Raw genomic sequence first — 21,181 nt, forward strand, 5'->3', positions numbered from 1 at the left:
AGTAGTTCTCAGTATGAATGTATTCATGTGGTTCTACTTCTTCACATACTAAAGCAATATATGTCTGCCTTACTGTATTGGATCTGGCTGGGGTGGAGTTAACTTTCCCCATAGCAGCTCTCACAGTGCTGTGCTTTCTATTTGTAGCTAGAAAGGTGTTGATAACACACCAATGTTTTGGCTACTGCTGAGCAGTGCTCATACAGCATCATAGCTGCCTCTCCAACCTCCTGACCCCAAAGGCCAGTAAGCTGGGGGTGGGCAAGAGTTTGGGAGGAGCTGGGAGAGCTGACCCAAACTGACCAAAGGAATATTCCATGCCATTAAGATGTCATACTCAGCAATAAAAACTAAGAGAAAGGAGGGGGCCGGGGGGCGGGGGGCGGGCCGGGGAGGGTGGCATTTGTTATTAAGGCATTTGTCTTCCAAGGCAAGTGCTGCTTGTACTGAGGCCCTACTTCCCAGGAAGTGGATGGACATTTTGGGCTGATGGGAAGTAGAGAAGAAATCTTTTTGTTTTCCTTTGTTACAGGGGACATAAACCCTGAACCATGAATAGTAGAATTTGCAGCAAAAAGGTAGATATTTTATAGTTTTAAAAAAAAAGACTTCACTTTATATTTAATTAATATGTAGAGGAATGAAGGCAGTGGGTTGATTAGCATTGATAACATGCAGTTGTGGCCTTGCCTCAGTGGCAGGGGGTTGATTGTCATGGATGATGTGCAGGTGTAGCTCATTCCTGCTAAGTGGTTAAATAGTTCCTGAGGAGTGTGGGTTGGGGAGGTGTTGTCCTTTGGAGGAAGGAGAGAAAGCATGGACTGTAGAATCTGAGTGATGGTGGTAAGAGCCTTGTTGCAGCCTGCTAGTTTGATTGTGCTGTAACGTTAATATGCTTTTAGAGAGTAAGAGTGCTCACTCTTCCTCTCCCTTGCTTCTCTACTGCTTAATCTACATGCTCCTTCACTTGCTAGTGCTTTTGCTGCTTTGCTCACACATGTGTGATCCAGCACAGGCAGGATGCAGGAACAACCACAAAACCAGGGATGAAATGCAAAAAGTAAATTAACTTTCATTTACCCTGACAACCAGGGGATCCCTGAAGCAGCACCTGGGCAGAGGAATGCAAGTGGGGATGCAGGCACTGTGGGGCTTGGTCCATGCCATTGGATCACCAAAGCTGCTAGGTTTGCCTTTTTGTCAGGAATTTGCATGGGTGTAGTTTATCACTGTGCTTTAGTCTTTCCCACAGAAGGGCATGTATCTCAAGCATGTTCAATAGGGTGCCTCTAAGTCTGTCACAGGCCTTTGTTATCTAAACACAGATGTTCTACTTGTCAAACACACAAGGCTAAACAATTACTATGATATAAGTGGTTTTTGACATTCCAGCTGCAAGTGACTTGAGCATGTTTACAATGCTCCTTGCTAATCTTCCCTTATTTTCCCACATGTTACTGCTTTGCTCTCTCATTTCTTAGCTCACATGCTCCTCTGTTGCTTTTCTTCTCTTGCTCTCTCCTCTGCTGCTTCAGTCCTCCACATCTTTGCTTGCTTCTGCTTGCTGCTTTGATTGATCATTCACTGCTTTACTCATTCCTTCACTTGCTCCTCTGTTGCTTTACTTGCTCCTCTGCTTGTTGCTTTGCTCCTTCACTCCCTCTTTCCTTCCCTCATTTGCTCACATGCTCCTTCACTTGCTTTCTCCACATGCTTCTCTGCTTGTTTGCCCCTTCATGCACTCCTCCATTCCCTTGCTTTCTCTCTCACTTTCATTTGCCCCTTAATTTGCTCATTCCTTCACTCGCTCTACTCCTTCCCTCCCTTTCTGGCTCCTCTCATTCCTTCACTTGTTCCTCCACATACTCCTCTGCATGCTCCAATGCTCCCTTCCTACCTCCTTTGTTCACTCCTTCACTACATTCTTTGAATGATCCCTTGCTCACTTTCTCCTTTGCTCGCTCGGGCCCTCATTGTTTCAGTCCTTCACCTGCTTCCTCCTTCTCACACTTGTTCAGTCCCTATCTTTCTCACTCTGCTTGCTTCCTTCCTTCCTTGCTTGTTCCTTTGACCCTTTGCAATCCCACAAATGCAATTCCTTCTTATATACATGCACTATGAAGAAGTAATTTATTTTTTTCTAAGAATCCAAGCCCTAAACTCATACCAAAAATGTGGAAACGTTATTTGCTTAAAGAGGATAGGGAAAAAAAAATCAGTTCCCAACTTCTCATCTAATCCATAGAGCAGGCAAAGTAAAATGGGCCTCACAGCTTTGCAGTATAATGAATGTGTCATGCAAACAGGCACTTCAACAAACTAATAGCAAAAGGAAATTTTGAAAATTAAGTATCTTGTGGTAGAATTGAGCTAACTAGACCATGTACTTTGTATGTTCACTCTTTGCTTTTCTTTTCCTCTCAGGAGCAAAGACTCGGTGGCAAAACTAAAAATTCATTAGTCTTTTCCATTTTTTTTCTCTGTACTTTTCTGCGTAGTTCAGAGATGCACACCATCTGTTGTTTTGGCTGGTTACACTATCAACAACATAAACTAAACCTGCAAAGTAATTTATAGCAACCCTTTCTGTTACTGCTGGCAGAGAGTACATACTACTTTCTCTTTTATATATTCCAAATTTGAAGTAACACCCATAACTGCTTGTTCACCCAAATATGCTCTCAGTGGTTTGGCAGCTGCAGGGACCTATGTGCTAAAGTCAGAAATGCAATTTATTTTTTCAGTCTCAGAGTTGTCCTTTTGAATCTTCTTAACTGATGATTTATATTCCTGAGAAAGAGAAGGGGGGGGGGGGGGGGAGAGAGAGTGGAGGTCTGGTGGGAGTTCACATTCCTAATGGATCCTCATCTGTTTGAAATTTTTCTTTCCTCCAAACCTGCTTTCACAGCCAATGATAAAGTTTCTATCACCATCTTTGTTAGATGAGGATTGTTAATATGAGTTTTGAAAGACACACCACACATTGTACTATATCACAGAGGCACAATTCAGTGGCAAGAAACTTTCATTCACTGTCACAGGTACAATATTTGAAAACTGACAAATTCATTTTCATAAATATTGACCACATCAATATCTACGTTTTGGCTAGCATCTAGATGAAGTGTCCTGAAGGGATGCTACTGTCAGATAGCATTGAGCTCCCAAATTTAAGATCAGCAGCTTATAAAATAATTCCAGTGGTCTTATAATTTTATTTAAAGAAAAATATACAATAATGCCTATCATTACCTGTATTTTGACAGTGCAATGGAAAATGTTTAGAAACCAAAATGACACTTAGTCAACTTTCAGTGAAAGTAAACTGTTAATTAAGATTATTTCAGTTGAAATTATAAAATATTAATAATCAAGATCTAATACAGTCTTTATGATTTAAAATTCTGGGGCAATATCTTTTCTTAAATGATGCTTGAAGCTGACTCAATAGCCAAATCAAATACATGGCTTGATTTTTCCAAATAAAAGGTCTCATTAACATATCTGAAAAAAAGTATTTTTAAGCTATTGTATACAAGTCTTGAGGTGATCATTTTTCATATCTGACCCAGACAATAAATTACTTTGCCTGCTCTCATGTTATTCTTCCCAATGCTTCCAAATCATCAGACAAGCTTAAAACATCTGCACAGAAAGCTTCATATGTTACATTGTAATGATATAGCTTGCTAATGTTCTCAATCATATGTATGCAAGCAAAAACCTAAATATTTTACTTCTTAGGTCTACAAATAAGATTTAGAAAGCAAGTAATTTAAACCATGCTTTTATTAAAAAAAGATAAAAAACCCTAAGGAGTTGTGCTAAGCTTTTGGTCTGCAGAACGGGAGACTAGCTTCAGGGAAAAATAATTTTTTCTAATAACAGCTGGATCCAATTTAAAAGGCACCATGCGACAACAAATCTGAATTGCAAAACAAAAGCAACATACTTGGAGATCATAGAAAATGGGGTAATTTAAAATGTAGTAAGAGCTGTTGTCCAACAAAATAGAGCCTATATTAAAGGTAGGAGGCATAAGTGATCTTTATAAAACATGGATTCAGACTCAACTGAAAAAAAATTACTTCAAAAATTAGAATTGCAAATGTTAAAAAAATAGATGCCATGCTTTAGTCTAATTTGTAGAGGAAAAATACAATTAAACTTTTTCAAATAACCCAACTACGTTACCATAGATTAGTTTTGATTAATGAAGAGGAAGTTGGGTATCTCCAGAATACCAGAATGCTGCTCTGTTCCATCTGAAAGTATTTATCTCCAGTATCTTCCTATCTTCACATAAACTCAACTGTTAGATCATTTTTGAAGACAATTAAGGAACAATGTTAATGTTACAGGCCAATATTTTGGACTAAAAAAAAGGTTTTATAATAGGTTAACATAGAAGAACAGTTTGAGAATTGCCAAACTTAAAATAATATTGTGGCAAAGAGTGTTAAAATTATTTCATTTTTTCCTTGATCTTTGCAAAAGCAGAATTATGAACAGCTGAAATAATTATTCCTTAACAGCCAGGTTGCACCAGTGACTTTTAATTCTACATAGTCTGAATTTCAAATGAGCATTCCTATCTTTTATTCCACAGCATATGCATACTTTAGCACATAAATTTGGTTTCACAAACATTTACCCAAGTAAGATCATCAGGGATGCTGAATGAGTTCAGAAGGAGCAATGAAACAGCCATGTGTGTTAGAACTGTACTGGCAGAGTACAAGTTTGGCAATCTGAAAAAATATCCTCACTAGCCAAAAACCTACGGAATGCAAGCAGAATGGATTTGTCATTCTTTTGACAAGAATTCTAGAATGGGGTTTATTGCATATGCCAAGGATTTGTCAGAAGGAGTCTGAGCAGAGGTGCTGTCTAACAGCTTAAATGAGCTTGTATTTCCAACCAAGAACTCCAGGAATTTTCATGGCATAAGTTATTTCTCAGGCACTGAATCATAACACTCCCTCTGACAATGCTGCAGGGCCAAAGAAAACATGGGCCAGATACAGAGTCAAAGCAGCAAGTATCTTTGATAGCAAACTTTTTAGCATTAAGGTTCAATTAATGCCACCATTTCCATTTCTTACAGCACAATACTTTTTTTTGGTCTTATATTTAATTTCCAAAGTTATGGTCAAAATTATGATAACCCTTCCATGTCAAAAATGGCTCCTACAAGCCTTATTCATTCTGCTTTTTACTTTAAGTACTGGGAAGTATTGCTGTTTCCTGGAAATAGGGGTAGCAGGACCACAGTCTGTTTGAATTCACTGAGCCCTCTTATGATCTGTGTTGGATATGGATTGTACAGCCAGTTCCATGCCATTAACTGCTACATTGGATAACATACTTTTCCTCCCTAGATCCCACGGAGCAAATATCTTAGTCGACCAACAACCCAGCAAACTAGCATGATGATTCAGGAAACCCTAAACTAATAATGGGTAGCTAATAAAAATTATTTTTTGTCAGAAGTCAATTGTAATTTTTAAGGAGAACTATGTAGAGGTCTAAATACTTTAAACAGAATACCAGACATTAGAGTTTGGTAATATTGGTAATTATCATAATTAATTTTATTTTACTCCTTTTGCTTTGTATTTCTGCAAATATCACACATTTGCACAATGTATGAGGGAGCTGGCAACAGGGAGAAGGACCTTGCAAGTCCTCTCCTTCCTTTGCTAAACAACTCTGATAGAGTGCTGTGGTTAAAGCTTGTGCATCCACTGCCTCCATTTAGTAAGAACTGTTTTATGATCAAGCTTTTTGTAAAAAAAATATTTTTGTATTCTGCACTTTGCTCAACTGCAGGTTGGGGGAAAACTTGCATTATTTGAACCTGTAACTGCAAAAGTGAGCCAGCAAGTCAGGCAGTGTGTTCTTATAGCTGGTGCAAGCCTTTAATTAGCAATAGGTACAGGATTGAACCTAATGAACCTAATTTGATTTCTGGGCATGCATTTCTTTTCCATCCTTTCACCTCCCCTCCAATTGCATGTTTCAATTTTAACATTCAAGTTCTTCTAAATAATACAATTGAATGTTACTTTTAAAAAGTTTTAGGTAGGCCTCGTTTAAGAGCAACCTAATCAGATCCCTCTCCTCCAAGTCCCACACACTGTAAACATATGATTCCACTTCCAAATGAAATGTGCTTCTCCACAACCAACATGGTAATCTCTTTTCTAATATAATAGGTTTACATGTCAAGGTTTCAGTAGCAGGAGAGGCTGCAGGGGTGGCCTCTGTGTGAAGAGTTCAGGGGTTGCCCTATGCCAGACACAGCTGGTTCCAGCTGGCTCAGCAATGGATGCACCTCAGAACAAAGCTGAGCCAATCAGTGAAGCTGGTGGCATTTCTGTGAAAATGCATTTAAGGAAGTCAAAACGCTGCACAGACAGTGAGGAGTGACGGGAGAAAAGCATGAGAAACAATCCTATGAACACCAAATTCAGAGGAGAAGGAGGGGGAGGAGGTGCTCCAGGTGCCAGAGCAGACGTTCCCCTGCATCCTGTAGAATTTTTGGAAGAAACCACAGTGGAGCAGGTATTTCCCTGCAGCCTGTGGAGAGGACCCAATACAGGAACAGTTAGATATTCCTCAAAGAAACTACAGCCTGTGGAGAGAAACCCACACAGGAGCAGGTTCTCCTGACGGGAATTGCAGCCTGTGTGGGATCCATGCTGGAGCAGGTTTATTTTGATGGATTGCACCCCATTGGAAGGACCCATGATGGAGCAGGGGAAAAGTGCAAGGAGGGAGGAGTGGCAGAAATGAACTGCTATGAACTGACTGTAACCCCCCATTCCCCATCCCCCCCTTCCCTGCTCTTACTGGGGGGGGGAAGATGTAGAGGAGTTGGGAATGAGTGAAGTTGAGCTTGGGAAGAAGGGGGATGGGGGAAAGGTGTTTCAGCTTTTGTCTTTGTTTCTCACCATCCAACTCTTTTTTTAATTGGCAATAAATTAATTTTGCCCAAGTTGAATCTGTTTTGTTCATGATGGTACTTGGTAAGTGATCTCCCTGTCCTTATCACGACCTATAGAAGAATGAAGCTGGGTTAATTAGAACTGATAATATACAACTGTGGGTTAGCTTCAGGGGCAGTGGGTTGGCTGGTATAGATAAGGTGCAGGTGTGGCTGGTTCTGTTAAGTGTTTGAGAGCCAATGAAGAGAGAGCAGCTGAGGAAGAAGCATAGAGTGTGTGTGCACACCCTGGATGAAGAGAGACTAGGAGAAGGCAGCAGAGGGACTGGTATGAAGAGTATGCTGGTATGTGATGGTAAAAGGCCTTGTTGTAGCTTGTTAGTTTGGAGAGTGCTGTGATAATGACCCACAAGCTTTGTTATCTTATTTTCTCCCCCTGTCTTGTTGAGGAGGGGGGGTGAGAGAGCAGCTGGCTGGGTATCTGGCAGCTTGCTAAGGTCAACCTACCATACCAGGATAAGCATACAGAAGCTTAAGAATCACACAACATGCTGCTTAGAAGAATCCAAATAGAGCAGAGGACATCACTACTACTCTTCCTTTCTTTGTTTGTTTGAAAGGCATAGTGACCGAACAGCATCATTTCAGGTCAAAATTCATCCCTTGGCAAAGTACATGCTAGAAACTTGTTTAGAAAAAACAAATGTCCTTTTTCCCATCTCAGACTCACAAAAAGAGAGCTCACAGTTACATGATGAGATGTTCTGCTCCCTTGGCAGGCCTCGCCTGTGACCAGTGACCTTTGCATTCATAGAAGAAATTTTTCCAAAAGAAGGCAGAAAAAAGATTCAGAAGCCACGTGTAATCCTTGAAAACTAACGCAGCCTGTGCCTCTTTTCTGGTGCCAAAGCTCTCATTGTGAACAAGTGACTAAATGGACATTTAATTCTGTAATTCCATATGCTCTTCAGCCTGCCTCTTCTCTCTGTCATTTAACAGAAGACTGACACACAACAGTATCTGATCCAAACTTTTGTTCTTTTACTGCAGACCAATGAAGTGATCCATAGCAAGCTTAGATGAGGAAGAGGGAAAACACAGCTAGTACCAGCACCAAGGTAGTGTGATAACTTTAACATCTGCTGTAAGAGAGTCTCCCAGCTGTACCTAATGGCTTTTCTCATGTTTTCATTTATGCTGCCATTCTAGGGGGAGTAGCTCCTATATCATAATGCCCTGTGAGGTAAGGAAATGTTTAACACAGCATGTGAACTGATTTACTTTGAACAAACAAAAAGGCTTTTAAAAGTAAGTCTTAATTAAAAACATAAATACACTATTTATGCTGGAACCAAATTCTTCCTTCTCCCCTGCCATTTTAGTATTGCATGTTCAGCATGTTGGAGTGTTGATGCTTTTCACAGCTTGCAGCAAGATGGAGATGGCAGAAAAAAATGTTATCAGCTGCCTTTTTAACATTTTTACTGGAGCTATATGTTGAATTTTGCTTTGCTGTGGTGCTGCTAGCTTTCAGAAATAGGGATGTCTTCTGGCCCGCTGCACAACAAAGGCCTGCTCTGCTCTCTCAAATCTCACTGCACCTACAGTAATAGAAGACCTACTGGCACAAAAGCAGTGTGGAACCAGAACTGAGTGGGTCCCAGCACTGGTACCCACAGCACTAACCCCATGCCCAACCCTGCAGCAACTCTGCCATACTCGCTGTCCCCACTTAAGGGCTGATGGGGTGCTCTCAGTGCAACCCAGTGGCTCTGGTCATGCTCCTGTTTGCTTTCCCCTCTTCCAAGCCACTTGTAGAGGACAGCCACACACATGAAGGCATGCAGGCTGTGAGAGAGTAAGGACAGGTTATTGCTGGGATAGGGAGATCCTGTACCTCTGAGGACAGGAAAGAAAGAATGAATCCTAACCTCAAGTACAGCCTCACACTTCAGCCTGAGAGAGAGGGGGGTTAAGAGATAGGGTAAAGTTTAACGATTATGATAGTCTGCTTAGCTGTTTGCCAAATCTTACATGGTTTGCTTGGGTGCTGTGATAAGGTATATGGGAGTAGAGAGCTTTATGACCATATAAGTCCAAAGAACAATTACAACCTTGCAAGAACAAGCCAAAGCCGGTTCTGCGGTTTGGACAAAGACCAGGACGTTACTGAGCCTGCGCCAGATGTGGGGGCAACTAGCGGTCACGAGGAAGACTCGCCTGCCTTCATCCTCAGGACCCCTGACGACCACCACCAGGAGACACTGCGCAGACTCAGTCGAGAGAAAAATATGGAAATGACTCACAGAACTAATTTTAATATGAAGCAGGGATAGGTAATGCATATGTATAGGCGTATTGCAACATATTATGAATATGTAATGAGTTGCCTTATAAAATAGAGCAAGTTTTCACGTCAGGCGCGCACGGTTTTTGGCGGGATTACCCCCCGTGCTGCCCAGCGCTGAATAAACATACCTACTTTACAATCTTACAGATTGTGGAGTCTGCTTTCCGCACGTCAGTTTTGGCGAGCCAGCCAGGAGGATCTCCACTCGGCTGCGGGACCGACTGCGGAGCGGACGCTCCTAGGCGCGTGCCCCGAGCATTTTACTTGGAGGAGTCTCCGCTGCCGGCCGATCACCGCGGGAGTGGACAACAGCCTCTTGAAGCTGTGGATTTAACGGTATGTTTAACGAAGGGACTTGAGCGTAACGCACATTCGGGACTGCTGATAAATCGCGCAGAGACGTCTGGCGTGCAGCATAGTGCCTGTTGGTTGGGTACCTATTGGGTTTGGGACTGCAATTGGGAAACTTGCCGGCCGATAGAGCGGCTGGTAGCAATCTCGGGGATAGATCGACTGAGTTTGAGGTAACCGCTGTATCCCGTTGTTGGGAGCCAGGAGAAGCAGGAGAGGGGTAAGCGGGCCTCTTGTAATTCACAAGATATTTGCAGCTGCTAAAAGGCTGTTAACTGGAGCGATGCTGTGTTAAATTTCTCTTGGTATTGATTTTGGTTATGGCAATAAGGCATTTGGAATAGACTACTGATTTGAATTTGTCGAACCATAGTGTTTGTGTGAAGTGATGTGTGTGTGATTTTCTCTGAGTGCATGGATGTCTGTGAGAGTGGAATTGAGTGAGAATAAGTGAGAGTGTGGCTGACAGGCGTAAAAAGAGAATTTAAAAGTCAGTTTAAATTCCTTAAGAGTATATTGAAAATGGGTAACACCCAAGGAGGGATACTAAAAAAAGAGTCCTCTGGGTTGTATACTCGCCCATTGGAAGGATATTGTTGGGAAGGGAAGCACAGAAAGCAAAAAGACCCTCATTAAATATTGTAATCAGTGGTGGCCATTGTGTAAGTTAGAGGGCGAAGTTAAGTGGCCGTTTAATGGAACATTGGATTATAATACTTTGTTACAGCTTATGCTGTTCTTGAGAAGAGAAGGGAAATGGGATGAAGTGTCATATGCAGATATGTTTTTCACTCTGCGAAACCATCTGGAGTGGCAAAGGGACTGTGGGATAATACCCCCACAGGACCCTATGGTACTTGCATTGGAGCGGGAAAATAAAGAGGGTAGAAGTAAATTGAAAAGATGCTGTTCTTCCTGCAGCATTGGGCAGAGGTGTACAAAGGCAGACAAGGTTCACCAAGCCCCAGAACAGGACTTAAATGACTTGTTTAAACCTCCCCCCCGGGCACGGGACCAGGATGCGGACTCAGAAGGAGCCTCAAATCCTCCTGATAGCCCTGTATCTTCCCGCACTCAGCAGAAGTCTGCCCTGACTATTTTACAAGCACCCCTCCGAGAGGCGGTGGGGCCAGATGGTGGAACAATGCTAATTAAAGTGCCTTTCTCCACTGCTGATTTGGGAGAGTGGAGAAAGATTGCAAAGGATTATAGAAGAGACCCGATAAGTGTAACCAGGCAGTTCCAATTTATCGTGAAACAACACAATCCCGATTGGAATGATATACAATTATTATTGGAATATTTGACTGAAACTGAAAAACAGCTAGTTTTGAAAACAGCAGGAAATCTGGCCGAAGACTATTATAAAATTACAGGAGGGGATGTTAAGGAACATTTCCCCCTCCAAGACCCAAAGTGGGATGCTAATAGATCGGCACATATGCAAAGATTACAGGAATATCAGGAATGGATTTTGAAGGGAATGGAGAGAGCAATTCCCAAAACTATAAACTGGTCAGCCTTATATGCAGTTAAGCAAACTCCTTCTGAGTCCCCATCTGAGTTCCTGGATCGGCTGAGGGATGTGATGCGCCGTAACACGCCGCTGGACTCTGGGTCTGAGGTAGGGATCCAGCAATTAGTTTCTTTATTCCTGGGTCAATCTACAGGGGACATAAGGCGAAAACTTCAAAAGCTGCGTTCTACAGAAGGTAGAAACTTGGAAATATTGTTGGATGAAGCGTGGAGGGTGTTTAGTAATAGAGAAGAATAATATAGGCGGGGACAAAGGAAATTGATAGCTGCCATTCAAGAAAAAGGGGAACGGAGAGGCGGTAGGCGAGATTCGTCTCGATTGGAAAGGGATCAGTGCACTATATGCAGGGGCTTTGGTCATTGGAAAAGGGAATGTCCTAGAAACAGGGAAGGGGGTCGGAAAACCTCGGCGAACGTGAAGATAGCCAATGTAATAGAAGACTGACGGGAACCTGGGGAATCTACCCTAGCGGATCCACTGGTTATAATTAAGCTAGGGGAAAAGCAGCAGCAAGTGGAGTTTTTGATAGATACAGGAGCAACATATTCGGTTTTGAATCAAGCCTTAATGCCTTTAGGAGATGATTACGTTGTAGTACAGGGAGCAACTGGCCAAAGTGAAAAGGCGTATTTTTGCGAACCTTTAAAGTATAAATTGGGAAAGCAATGGGGTATCCACAAGTTCTTATATATGCCCAACTCCCCAAAGGCACTTTTGGGGAGAGATTTGTTGGAACAATTAGGAGCAAAGATCACGTTTGAAAAAGGGGAAATTACTCTGGAGGTAAAGGATCGGCAATATACACAGGCATTAAGTCTAGTCCTAACCAGTCTCCCCTCAGAAGGGAAAATTGATGAGGAAATTCTGAACCAAGTGTATCCAGGAGTCTGGGCTACTGATGTGTCTGGAAGAGGGAAAAATGCTCCACCTGTTGAAGTTAAGATAAAGGAAGGTCAACGACCGGTGAGAATTAAACAATATCCTCTAAAGAAAGAGGACAGGGAAGGAATCCGACCGGTGATAGAAAAATTTTTGCAGCTAGGACTATTAAAGGAATGTGAGTCTGAATTCAACACTCCTATATTACCTATTCGGAAGTCCGATGGGTCATATAGGGTGGTTCAAGACTTGCGCGCAGTGAACAGGATTACTGAGGATCTCTACCCAGCCGTGGCAAACCCGTATACCCTACTGACTGCATTGGCACCTGAATTAATCTGGTTTACTGTTCTAGATTTAAAGGATGCTTTCTTTTGCCTCCCTCTCCACGAAGCCAGTCAAAAGTTGTTTGCATTCGAGTGGGAAAATCCTAAAAGTGGTCGAAGGACCCAGCTCACTTGGACGGTGTTGCCGCAAGGATTTAAGAATAGTCCTACCATTTTCAGCAATCAGCTTGCGAGAGACCTGGAATCATGGGAAGCCCCGTCCGAGAAAGGAAAATTGTTACAGTACGTAGATGATATCCTGATCGCTACCAACACAGAGGAAGATTGTATGGCGTGGACGGTGAGTCTGTTGAATTTCTTAGGGCTTCAAGGATATAGGGTGTCCAAGAAGAAGGCCCAGGTAATGCAGCGTAAAGTGAATTATTTGGGCTATGAGATCAGTGCGGGACAGAGAACTTTGGGGCAGGCCCGCAAAGAGGTGATATATCAAACTAAAAAACCCCAGACGGTAAAGGAATTGTGAACCTTTCTGGGAATGACAGGGTGGTGTCGATTGTGGATCTACAATTATGGACTGCTTGTTAAACCATTATATGCGCTGACAGCGACTGAGCAGGAACACCTCGAATGGAATAAAGAGGCTGAACAAGCTTTTGAACAACTAAAGAAGGCCCTGATGTCAGCCCCGGCCTTAGGACTCCCGGATGTGGGTAAGCCGTTTCTCCTCTTTTCTCACGAGAAACAGGGCATTGCCCTAGGAATATTGGCACAGGAGCTAGGTCTGTACCGTCGGGCAGTTGGCTACCTCTCTAAACAGTTAGACGCGACTGCAAAGGGCTGGCCTGGATGCCTAAGGGCAGTTGCAGCTGTGATACTAAATATACAGGAAGCCCGAAAATTCACACTGGGCCAGAAAATGACTGTTTTTGTGTCCCATGCAGTGTCGGCAGTATTGGAAGCAAAGGGTGGACACTGGCTATCTCCACAAAGGTTCCTGCGATATCAAGCTGTAATAGTGGAACAGGATGATGTGGAAATCGTGGTTACTAACATTGTCAACCCAGCTTCTTTTCTCAGCGGAAACACAGGAGAACCAGTGCATCATGACTGCTTAGAAACTATTGAAGCGACATACGCAAGTCGCCCAGACTTAAAGGATAGCCCCATAGAAAACGGAGAAAACTGGTTCACAGACGGGAGCAGCTATGTCCTGAATGGCAATCGTCACACAGGATACGCCATCACCACCAGTCAAGAGGTAATAGAGTCAGGACCTTTGCCCATGAACACCTCCGCACAAAAGGCAGAAATAATTGCCCTAACTCGAGCCCTGGAGTTGGCTCAGAGCAAAACTGTAAACATTTACACAGACTCAAAATATGCCTTTGGAGTTGTACACGCACATGGAGCAATTTGGAAAGAAGGAGGTTTATTGAACTCCCAAGGGAAAAATATCAAACATGCAGAAGAAATTCTGAAGCTACTAGAAGCTGTCCAACTCCCTGAGAAAGTGGCAATTATGCATATTAAGGCACACCAGAAAGTGAGCTCAGATTTGGAAAAAGGAATGAACTGGCGGACAGAGAGGCAAAACAGGTGGCCAAAACGAAAATAAAAGTAGCAGGGGCTTTAATCCCCGATAGGCATATTTCCCTACAAGATAAACCAAAATACACTAGGGAAGATCAGAAACTTATTTCAGACTTAGAAGGGTCATATAATGAAGAGGGATGGGCTTATACCCCACAGGGAAGATTAATTGTCCCCTCATATTTACTGTGGCATTTAATACGGGAAGAACATAGGAAGAGACATTGGGGAATGGAGGCTCTGTATAAGCATCTGATAAAAGATATTGTGGCTAGAAACTTATATACCACAGTGAGACAGGTGACTCAACAGTGTGACCTTTGCCTCCAGACTAATCCAAAGAATACTCCCAAACTAGAAATGGGCCAGATTGGAAAGGGTAATGGGCCTGGACAACAATGGCAGGTTGATTTCACGGAACTTCCAAGAAAAGGGGGGTACCGATATTTGCTGGTATTAACTGATACCTTTTCAGGTTGGCCGGAAGCGTTCCCAACCAGAACTGCCAAGGCTCGGGAGGTAACTAAAATACTAATACAAGAAATAATACCGCGTTTTGGGGTTCCAGCAACCATATCCTCTGACAGAGGACCACACTTTGTTTCAAAAATAGTGCAACAAACCAGCCACCATTTAGGTATAGATTGGCAACTTCACACCCCATATCGCCCTCAGTCGAGTGGCCAAGTGGAGAAAATGAACCACTTAAACAGCAAATTGTAAAGTTGGGACAAGAAGCAAACTTGCCATGTCCTCAGTCTCTCCCTTTAGCCCTTTTGCGTATACGGACAAGACCGAGGGCGAGGGAAGGACCGAGCCCTTTTGAAATTCTGTATGGACGCCCCTATGGAATACAAAAGGGGACATCAATGCAAATTGGGGATGAAATTATGACTTCCTATATGGTGGCATTGAGCAAGCAGCTCAATAAAATTGGAAAACATGTAATTGGGACCCGAGGAAGGGGTCTGGATGGGCCTGTACATGATACCCAACCTGGAGATTATGTATATGTAAAGTCTCTTGCAGAGAAAACCTTGAAACCACAGTGGGAAGGACCATACCAAGTACTCCTCACCTCCTTCACAGCAATCAAAATTAAAGAACAGAATGCCTGGATTCATCATACCCGTGTGAAGAAGTCGCCACAAAAGCTTTGGACATCAGAAATTCAAGGGCCTTTAAAGCTCAAGCTAAAAAGATAGGATGTGGGTTAAATTTAACATGATTCTGATAATTTCACAGGTGATAGATGTTGCAGAATGGCTGTGTGATCATGGCCTTGACTCCCTTAAAGATCTTTGTGAAACAAAGTTAGTGTAAGTTAGCTGAAGCAGGCCTTGCAGCTATGCTGAGGCATGCTGAGAAGGAAGCTGAGAAAAACACTGACCTTGTGCCTAATGTTGTAAATAACTTTGAGGAATTCACGTAGACAAGAGAGGAAAAGAAAATATGTAGCTAGCTATCCGCAGAAACCGCAAGTAGGAGGACGTATGAAAATGTAACCCTTTAGAGCTTAGCCAATCAGCAGATGACTAGTAGGCATAATTAACTGGAACTGTATATAAGACATAATCGCGCCGTAATAAATCGAAGCTTGCTTTATCACTCATATTGAGTCGGCTGCGTGCTTCCCCTCGCTCGTCGCAAGTGGCGCCCGAACAAGGGACCCCTAACCTTGTTATTCACCGGACAGCGAGGACGGAGAAGCACTGGTAGCAGCGACCAGAGAGCAGAAGATCGGCTGATGCTGGCATCGTACCCGATCCGTGCTTGAGCCCAGGATAATTCAAGAAGGGGTTCGCCGTCCATGAGCTGCTACCCAAGGGAAAAGGCTGCAACAAAGAGGACTTTAACGAGTGCACAATGGAAAAAGAGGTAGCGCTAGCACTTTTACAATGCTTTTTAGAAAAGCGGGGAGTAGGCCCTTTAAAAGATCTGGCCGGGTTAATTGCATTAGGTAAAGCAAAAGGATATTTTGCAGATCCTGAGCATATGTTTGAAGTAGAAGAATGGCGTAATTATGGGGATTGTTTATGGGATTTAGTAATAGATGATGGTAAGGCAGCAAAAAAATTGATGAAATCATGGCATGAAGTAACTAATTGTATAAAAAGATATCAAGCAGAAAAGTGCCTTGCTGCAGCAGTAACAAGCCGACTTGCAAGCGCAGATCCTAATGCAGAAAAAATTATGCCATGTGAAAATCACATCCCAATACCCCCTTTATCACAAACAGTGCTCTCTGTACCACCTATAGACCCTTCGTTTCCTCCGCCCCCCCCTCCGGCACAGTAGCCTCGGGGGGGCCAGAGGGCGGGGACACATTGGATGAAAGTGCTGCTGAGGAAGAAAATAGCAGTGGGCAGTCAATACAAAATTCAAAAAAAAAAAGGAACAAAAAATACAGTAAACAAACTGGTGCGTTCTACGTGCATTAATTGGCAAAAAATAGCACAAGAAGCAGCTGCTCAGGGAATATTTGATATTGCTGAGCAAGTCAACCCCCCACAAGCTTTCCCTGTAACGTATCAGATGAATGCCGCTAACCAAAGACAGGGAACCTGGGAGGCTTTGATTGGAAAATATTAAGTCAGTTACGTAGTACGGTGAATGAGTCGGGCCTCCACAGTGAGCCCACCAGATATACCTAACTTTATGAAAGGGCCGTTATTGTGCCAGTGTATTCTGGAGAATAGTAACAGTTACACCAAAGACATTTTAGTAACCCTGCCCTTAGATTCTTCTGTAGAAACAATGCTAGAGCGAATGAGTTGGGTGCCAGTAGGTCAGCAAGCCTTGCTAGTGGAAGCAATCCAAGCAGTAGGGAGAGATTTAGTGCAAGCCCAAAGTCAGGCTTTTGCAGCGCTTGCGCCTCTGCGCCCCCCTGGGGCTACCGCGCCCCCAAAGCCAGCGACCACCACGTGCCGAGACTTCCCCTGCTATCGATGCGGGAAGCCAGGACATACCCGTGACCAATGTCGACAACGTCAAGTGTGGTGCCAAAATTGTCAGCGAGGGACCCACAGTACCAATGTCTGTCGGCAGACGGGAAACGGGAAACCGAGCGCGAGGAGCCGCAGCGCGTCAACCCTAATCGCGACTCCTGTCACCTTCACGACACCCCCTCCAGGAGACATGACCAACTCTTATCGGCAGACACCGTGTTACAACCCGCCACCCGAAGGAGCCTCGGCCTGGACCTGGCAACAGCAGTAGATACAACATTAATTGACAACCGACCACAAAACATCGCAACTCGTGTCCGAGGACCTCTGATAATAAATGGGCAAAGCTATGGTGCTCTATTATTAGGGCGGTCTTCTGGTAGTTTGAAAGGGCTGTTGTAAAGTGTGTTGCTTATAGTAATAATTGTTATCATTGCACTCGTATGTTTAAGCTGTGCTCTCTCTTGTATTCAGAAATTACTCGAGCGTGTAGCTGCACAAGTTTTGCTTGCGCAAAGAGAAAAAGGGGGAAATGTTGCAGAATGGCTGTGTGATCATGGCCATGACTCCCTTAAAGATCTTTGTGAAACAAAGTTAGCGCAAGTTAGCTGAAGCAGGCCTTGCAGCTATGCTGAGGCATGCTGATAAGGAAGCTGAGAAAAGCACTGACCTTGTGCCTAATGTTGTAAATAACTTTGAGGAATTCGCGTAGGCAAGAGAGGAAAAAAAAAAAAATGTAGCTAGCTATCCGCAGAAACCGCAAGTAGGAGGACATATGAAAATGTAACCCTTTAGAGCTTAGCCAATCAGCAGATGACTAGTAGGCATAATTAACTGGAACTGTATATAAGACATAATCGTGCCGTAATAAATCAAAGCTTGCTTTATCACTCAATATGAGTCGGCTGCGTGCTTCCCCTCGCTCGTCGCAGATAGACACAGCGGCCTGGCGAGAGAACTGGTATGTACAGGCGATTCAAAACATCACCAAAATTTTAAATAAAACAGATTGTTGGATCTGTACCCAAATGACAAGACACTCTGGTTATGAGATACCGTTAATAGGCATCCCACTGCCAGTTTCCCTGACGAACCGCCAAGACTGCTCCTTTTGGGGAAATACAATCTGGAGCACAGACCCTCAGGTTAAGTGGGGACGAGAATTAAAAATAACTGTTGAAGAGACCAGCACATTGGGGGATAACTGCCTGGTAAGTTCGGGAAAAGGGCTGTTTATGGGAGAGCACCCAAATTGTAACAGAAGTCATACTTTAAATATGACAGGTAGAGATTTGGGATTTTTGAAATTGAACTATACCGGTCTCCCGACCCCACAAGGGACAGGGTGGTATTGGCTGTGTGGCACAATGGCTCATAAAGTCTTGCCCATAGGCTGGCGGGGAGCATGCACTCTGGGAGGTTTGGTCCCCAATATTACTATCATTGACGGGTTAACACGACCCCCCATAAGAAAAAAACGGAACATTGTAAATAACCCCCTCATAGACAGACCAACGAGTTTCCACAATTTTGCGCGATGGTTCATTCTGTTTTTAGGGGTTAGTGAGTTGGAAAAGGCAATAATAAACGTCTCGGCTGTAATAGAAACAGTGGAAAATAGGACAGTTGATGCCCTCCTGGCACTCCAGGAGGAAGTTACTGACTTATCGAAAATAGTGTCACAGAATCGTATGGCTTTAGATTTGCTATTAGCCTCCCAAGGGGGGGTATGCACTGTGATCAATGTAGATTGTTGCATGTATGCAGATCACAGCGGGCGAATCACCGAGGACCTTCAAGAAATTAGGAAACAAGTAAATATTCCACATAAAGTGACACAAGATAACACTTCTTGGGGCTTTTCTGAATTATGGGAGAAATTGACATTCTGGTTGCCCAATCTAACATGGTTAAAACAATTGTTTGTAATGATCATTGTAATTGTCTTTCTATTTTTAATTATTAGTATAGCTATCCGTTGTGGATTTTGGTGTCTTAAGGGAACTGGAAATTCCTATAGCGAATGGAAGAGAAATCAACTGCGACAAAAATTAGAATCTAATCAATACTTTGAGTCTGAGTAAAAGAATTTACTAATTTCTTTGAAAAGGGGGGAACTGAGAGAGAGGGGGGTTAAGAGATAGGGTAAAGTTTAACGATTATGATAGTCTGCTTAGCTGTTTGCCAAATCTTACGTGGTTTGCTTGGGTGCTGTGATAAGGTATACGGGAGTAGAGAGCTTTATGACCATATAAGTCCAAAGAACAATTACAACCTTGCAAGAACAAGCCAAAGCCGGTTCTGCGGTTTGGACAAAGACCAGGACGTTACTGAGCCTGCGCCAGATGTGGGGGCAACTAGCGGTCACGAGGAAGACTCGCCTGCCTTCATCCTCAGGACCCCTGACGACCACCACCAGGAGACACTGCGCAGACTCAGTCGAGAGAAAAATATGGAAATGACTCACAGAACTAATTTTAATATGAAGCGGGGATAGGTAATGCATATGTATAGGCGTATTGCAACATATTATGAATATGTAATGAGTTGCCTTATAAAATAGAGCAAGTTTTCGCGTCAGGCGCGCACGGTTTTTGGCGGGATTACCCCCCGTGCTGCCCAGCGCTGAATAAACATACCTACTTTACAATCTTACAGATTGTGGAGTCTGCTTTCCGCACGTCAAGCCTTCACCAAGAAATACTAAAAAGTCCCATATCTTCAGCCAGATAAGACAGGCTTGGGTATATGTTCTAACTGATACCTTTTCCAAAATATATATAATAATATTATAGTAACTGTCTGTGTTTCATATACAACCCCTTCCAAATTCCCTCTGATACTATATCCAATGCCTACCTACAATACTACTTCTGGTATCATCACAATTATTTTTTTTTCCTGGCTATCCTGGCAGAGTCTGCCTAGAATTTTTACCCATGCAATGTCTGTATATATATTTCAACACACAAACTATTTATATGTGTTTATAAAACCAAATGATGTAGTGGGGAAAAAGCACGTTAATACCCATATCTGAAGCAGAAATCCATTTTTTCAGAGTCTGATGTCAAGCACATCAGTCTATTACCATTTTTTTAAACTATAACTCCTTTTCAGCAAAAGTAAAGGTTGCTGCAAGTATCAACACAACAGCAAGCTATTCCCTTTGCTTATATCCCCCTCATTCCATCTACTTCAATCTTCTGTCTCCCATAAATGGAGAAAAAGAAGTTCCTTTTATCTCCAACCTCCCACAGTGACTGTGGTCCAAACATTTCTCATTTCCATGAAATATTACTGAAATAGATGGAATTAGGAACTGAATATGAAAATGAGACACAAATTCCAGGCAATGAACAATCTGGCTGCCTAGTTCTTTGTTGGGAGAAGGGTTTGCCGGAGTCAGGAAATTACTCAATATGAGTTATGCATCTTGCTCAACTTTATTAGTTTCTAACACTACTTATATAGAATAGATACACATGCATATTCCCAAAGCAAAAATATAATTGGTTATTAGCCTCTTTTCCCTGCCCTCACCCTCAAATTCTTAAGATAATATCTTCATTTTATAAACCCAGAGGAAACACATAATCATTCCTGTAATAAGAACACCTACATTTTATTCCATGTTTCAGGGTTTCTTCGAGTCATCTTTTTTTATTCCCTGCCCCCAAGATTACAACTACCCTTGCTACTCTAGGATATTTACTCTATGTGAAACACGGTAAGATTCCTCTCGAGGACACTTGTCCTGGTTTCAGCTGGGATGGAGTTAATTATCTTCTTAGGAGCTAGTGTGGTGCTGTGTTTTGGCTTTGATGTGAGACTTTTCAGTTCCTCAGGCCTTGCTAGCAAAAAGGCTGGAGAGGCACAAGGAATTGGGAGAGGACACAGTCAGGTCAGCTGACCCGAACTAGCCAAAGAGCTATTCCATACCATGGGACATCATGCCTGGTATATATACCTGGGGGGTTGGCCAGGGCGGGCAGGTCATTGCTTGGGGACTGGCTGAGCATTGGTCAGTGGGTGGTGAGCAGTTGCGTTGTGCACCATGTGTTTCTTTCTTCCTTTCCCTCTGGATGTTATTCTTTCCCTTCCCCTTTTCATTATAACTGTTATTGTCATCATTGTTATTACTGTTCTTTCATTTTTATTCTATTTCAATTATTAAATTGTTCTGATCTCAACCCTCAAGTTTTACATTCCTTTCCAATTCTCCTCCCCATCCTTCTGAGTGAGGGGGGAGTGACTGAGCAGCTGTGTGGTACTTAATTACCAGCCAGG

At 42.9% G+C, this 21,181-nt stretch overlaps 2 protein-coding genes across 2 annotated transcripts; both read left to right on the plus strand.

Annotated features, from left to right (window-relative positions):
- The first annotated feature begins 9,329 nt into the window (after positions 1-9,329).
- Positions 9,330-11,445, plus strand: LOC129783163 (uncharacterized). The gene is made up of 2 exons (XM_055793020.1): positions 9,330-9,635; positions 10,378-11,445. The coding sequence occupies exon 2, from the start codon at positions 10,381-10,383 to the stop codon at positions 11,422-11,424; it is 1,044 nt and encodes a 347-aa protein (XP_055648995.1). The 5' UTR covers positions 9,330-9,635; positions 10,378-10,380; the 3' UTR covers positions 11,425-11,445.
- Positions 11,440-19,544, plus strand: LOC129783216 (uncharacterized). The gene is given in 4 exon segments (XM_055793095.1): positions 11,440-13,063; positions 13,418-13,780; positions 13,885-14,643; positions 14,646-19,544. Coding segments are annotated over 4 exon segments (2,934 nt in total). The 5' UTR covers positions 11,440-11,754; the 3' UTR covers positions 15,149-19,544.
- Positions 19,545-21,181: the final 1,637 nt, after the last annotated feature.

The sequence above is a fragment of the Falco peregrinus genome, chromosome W, assembly GCF_023634155.1.
Source record: "Falco peregrinus isolate bFalPer1 chromosome W, bFalPer1.pri, whole genome shotgun sequence".
Taxonomy (NCBI): Eukaryota; Metazoa; Chordata; class Aves; order Falconiformes; family Falconidae; genus Falco; species Falco peregrinus.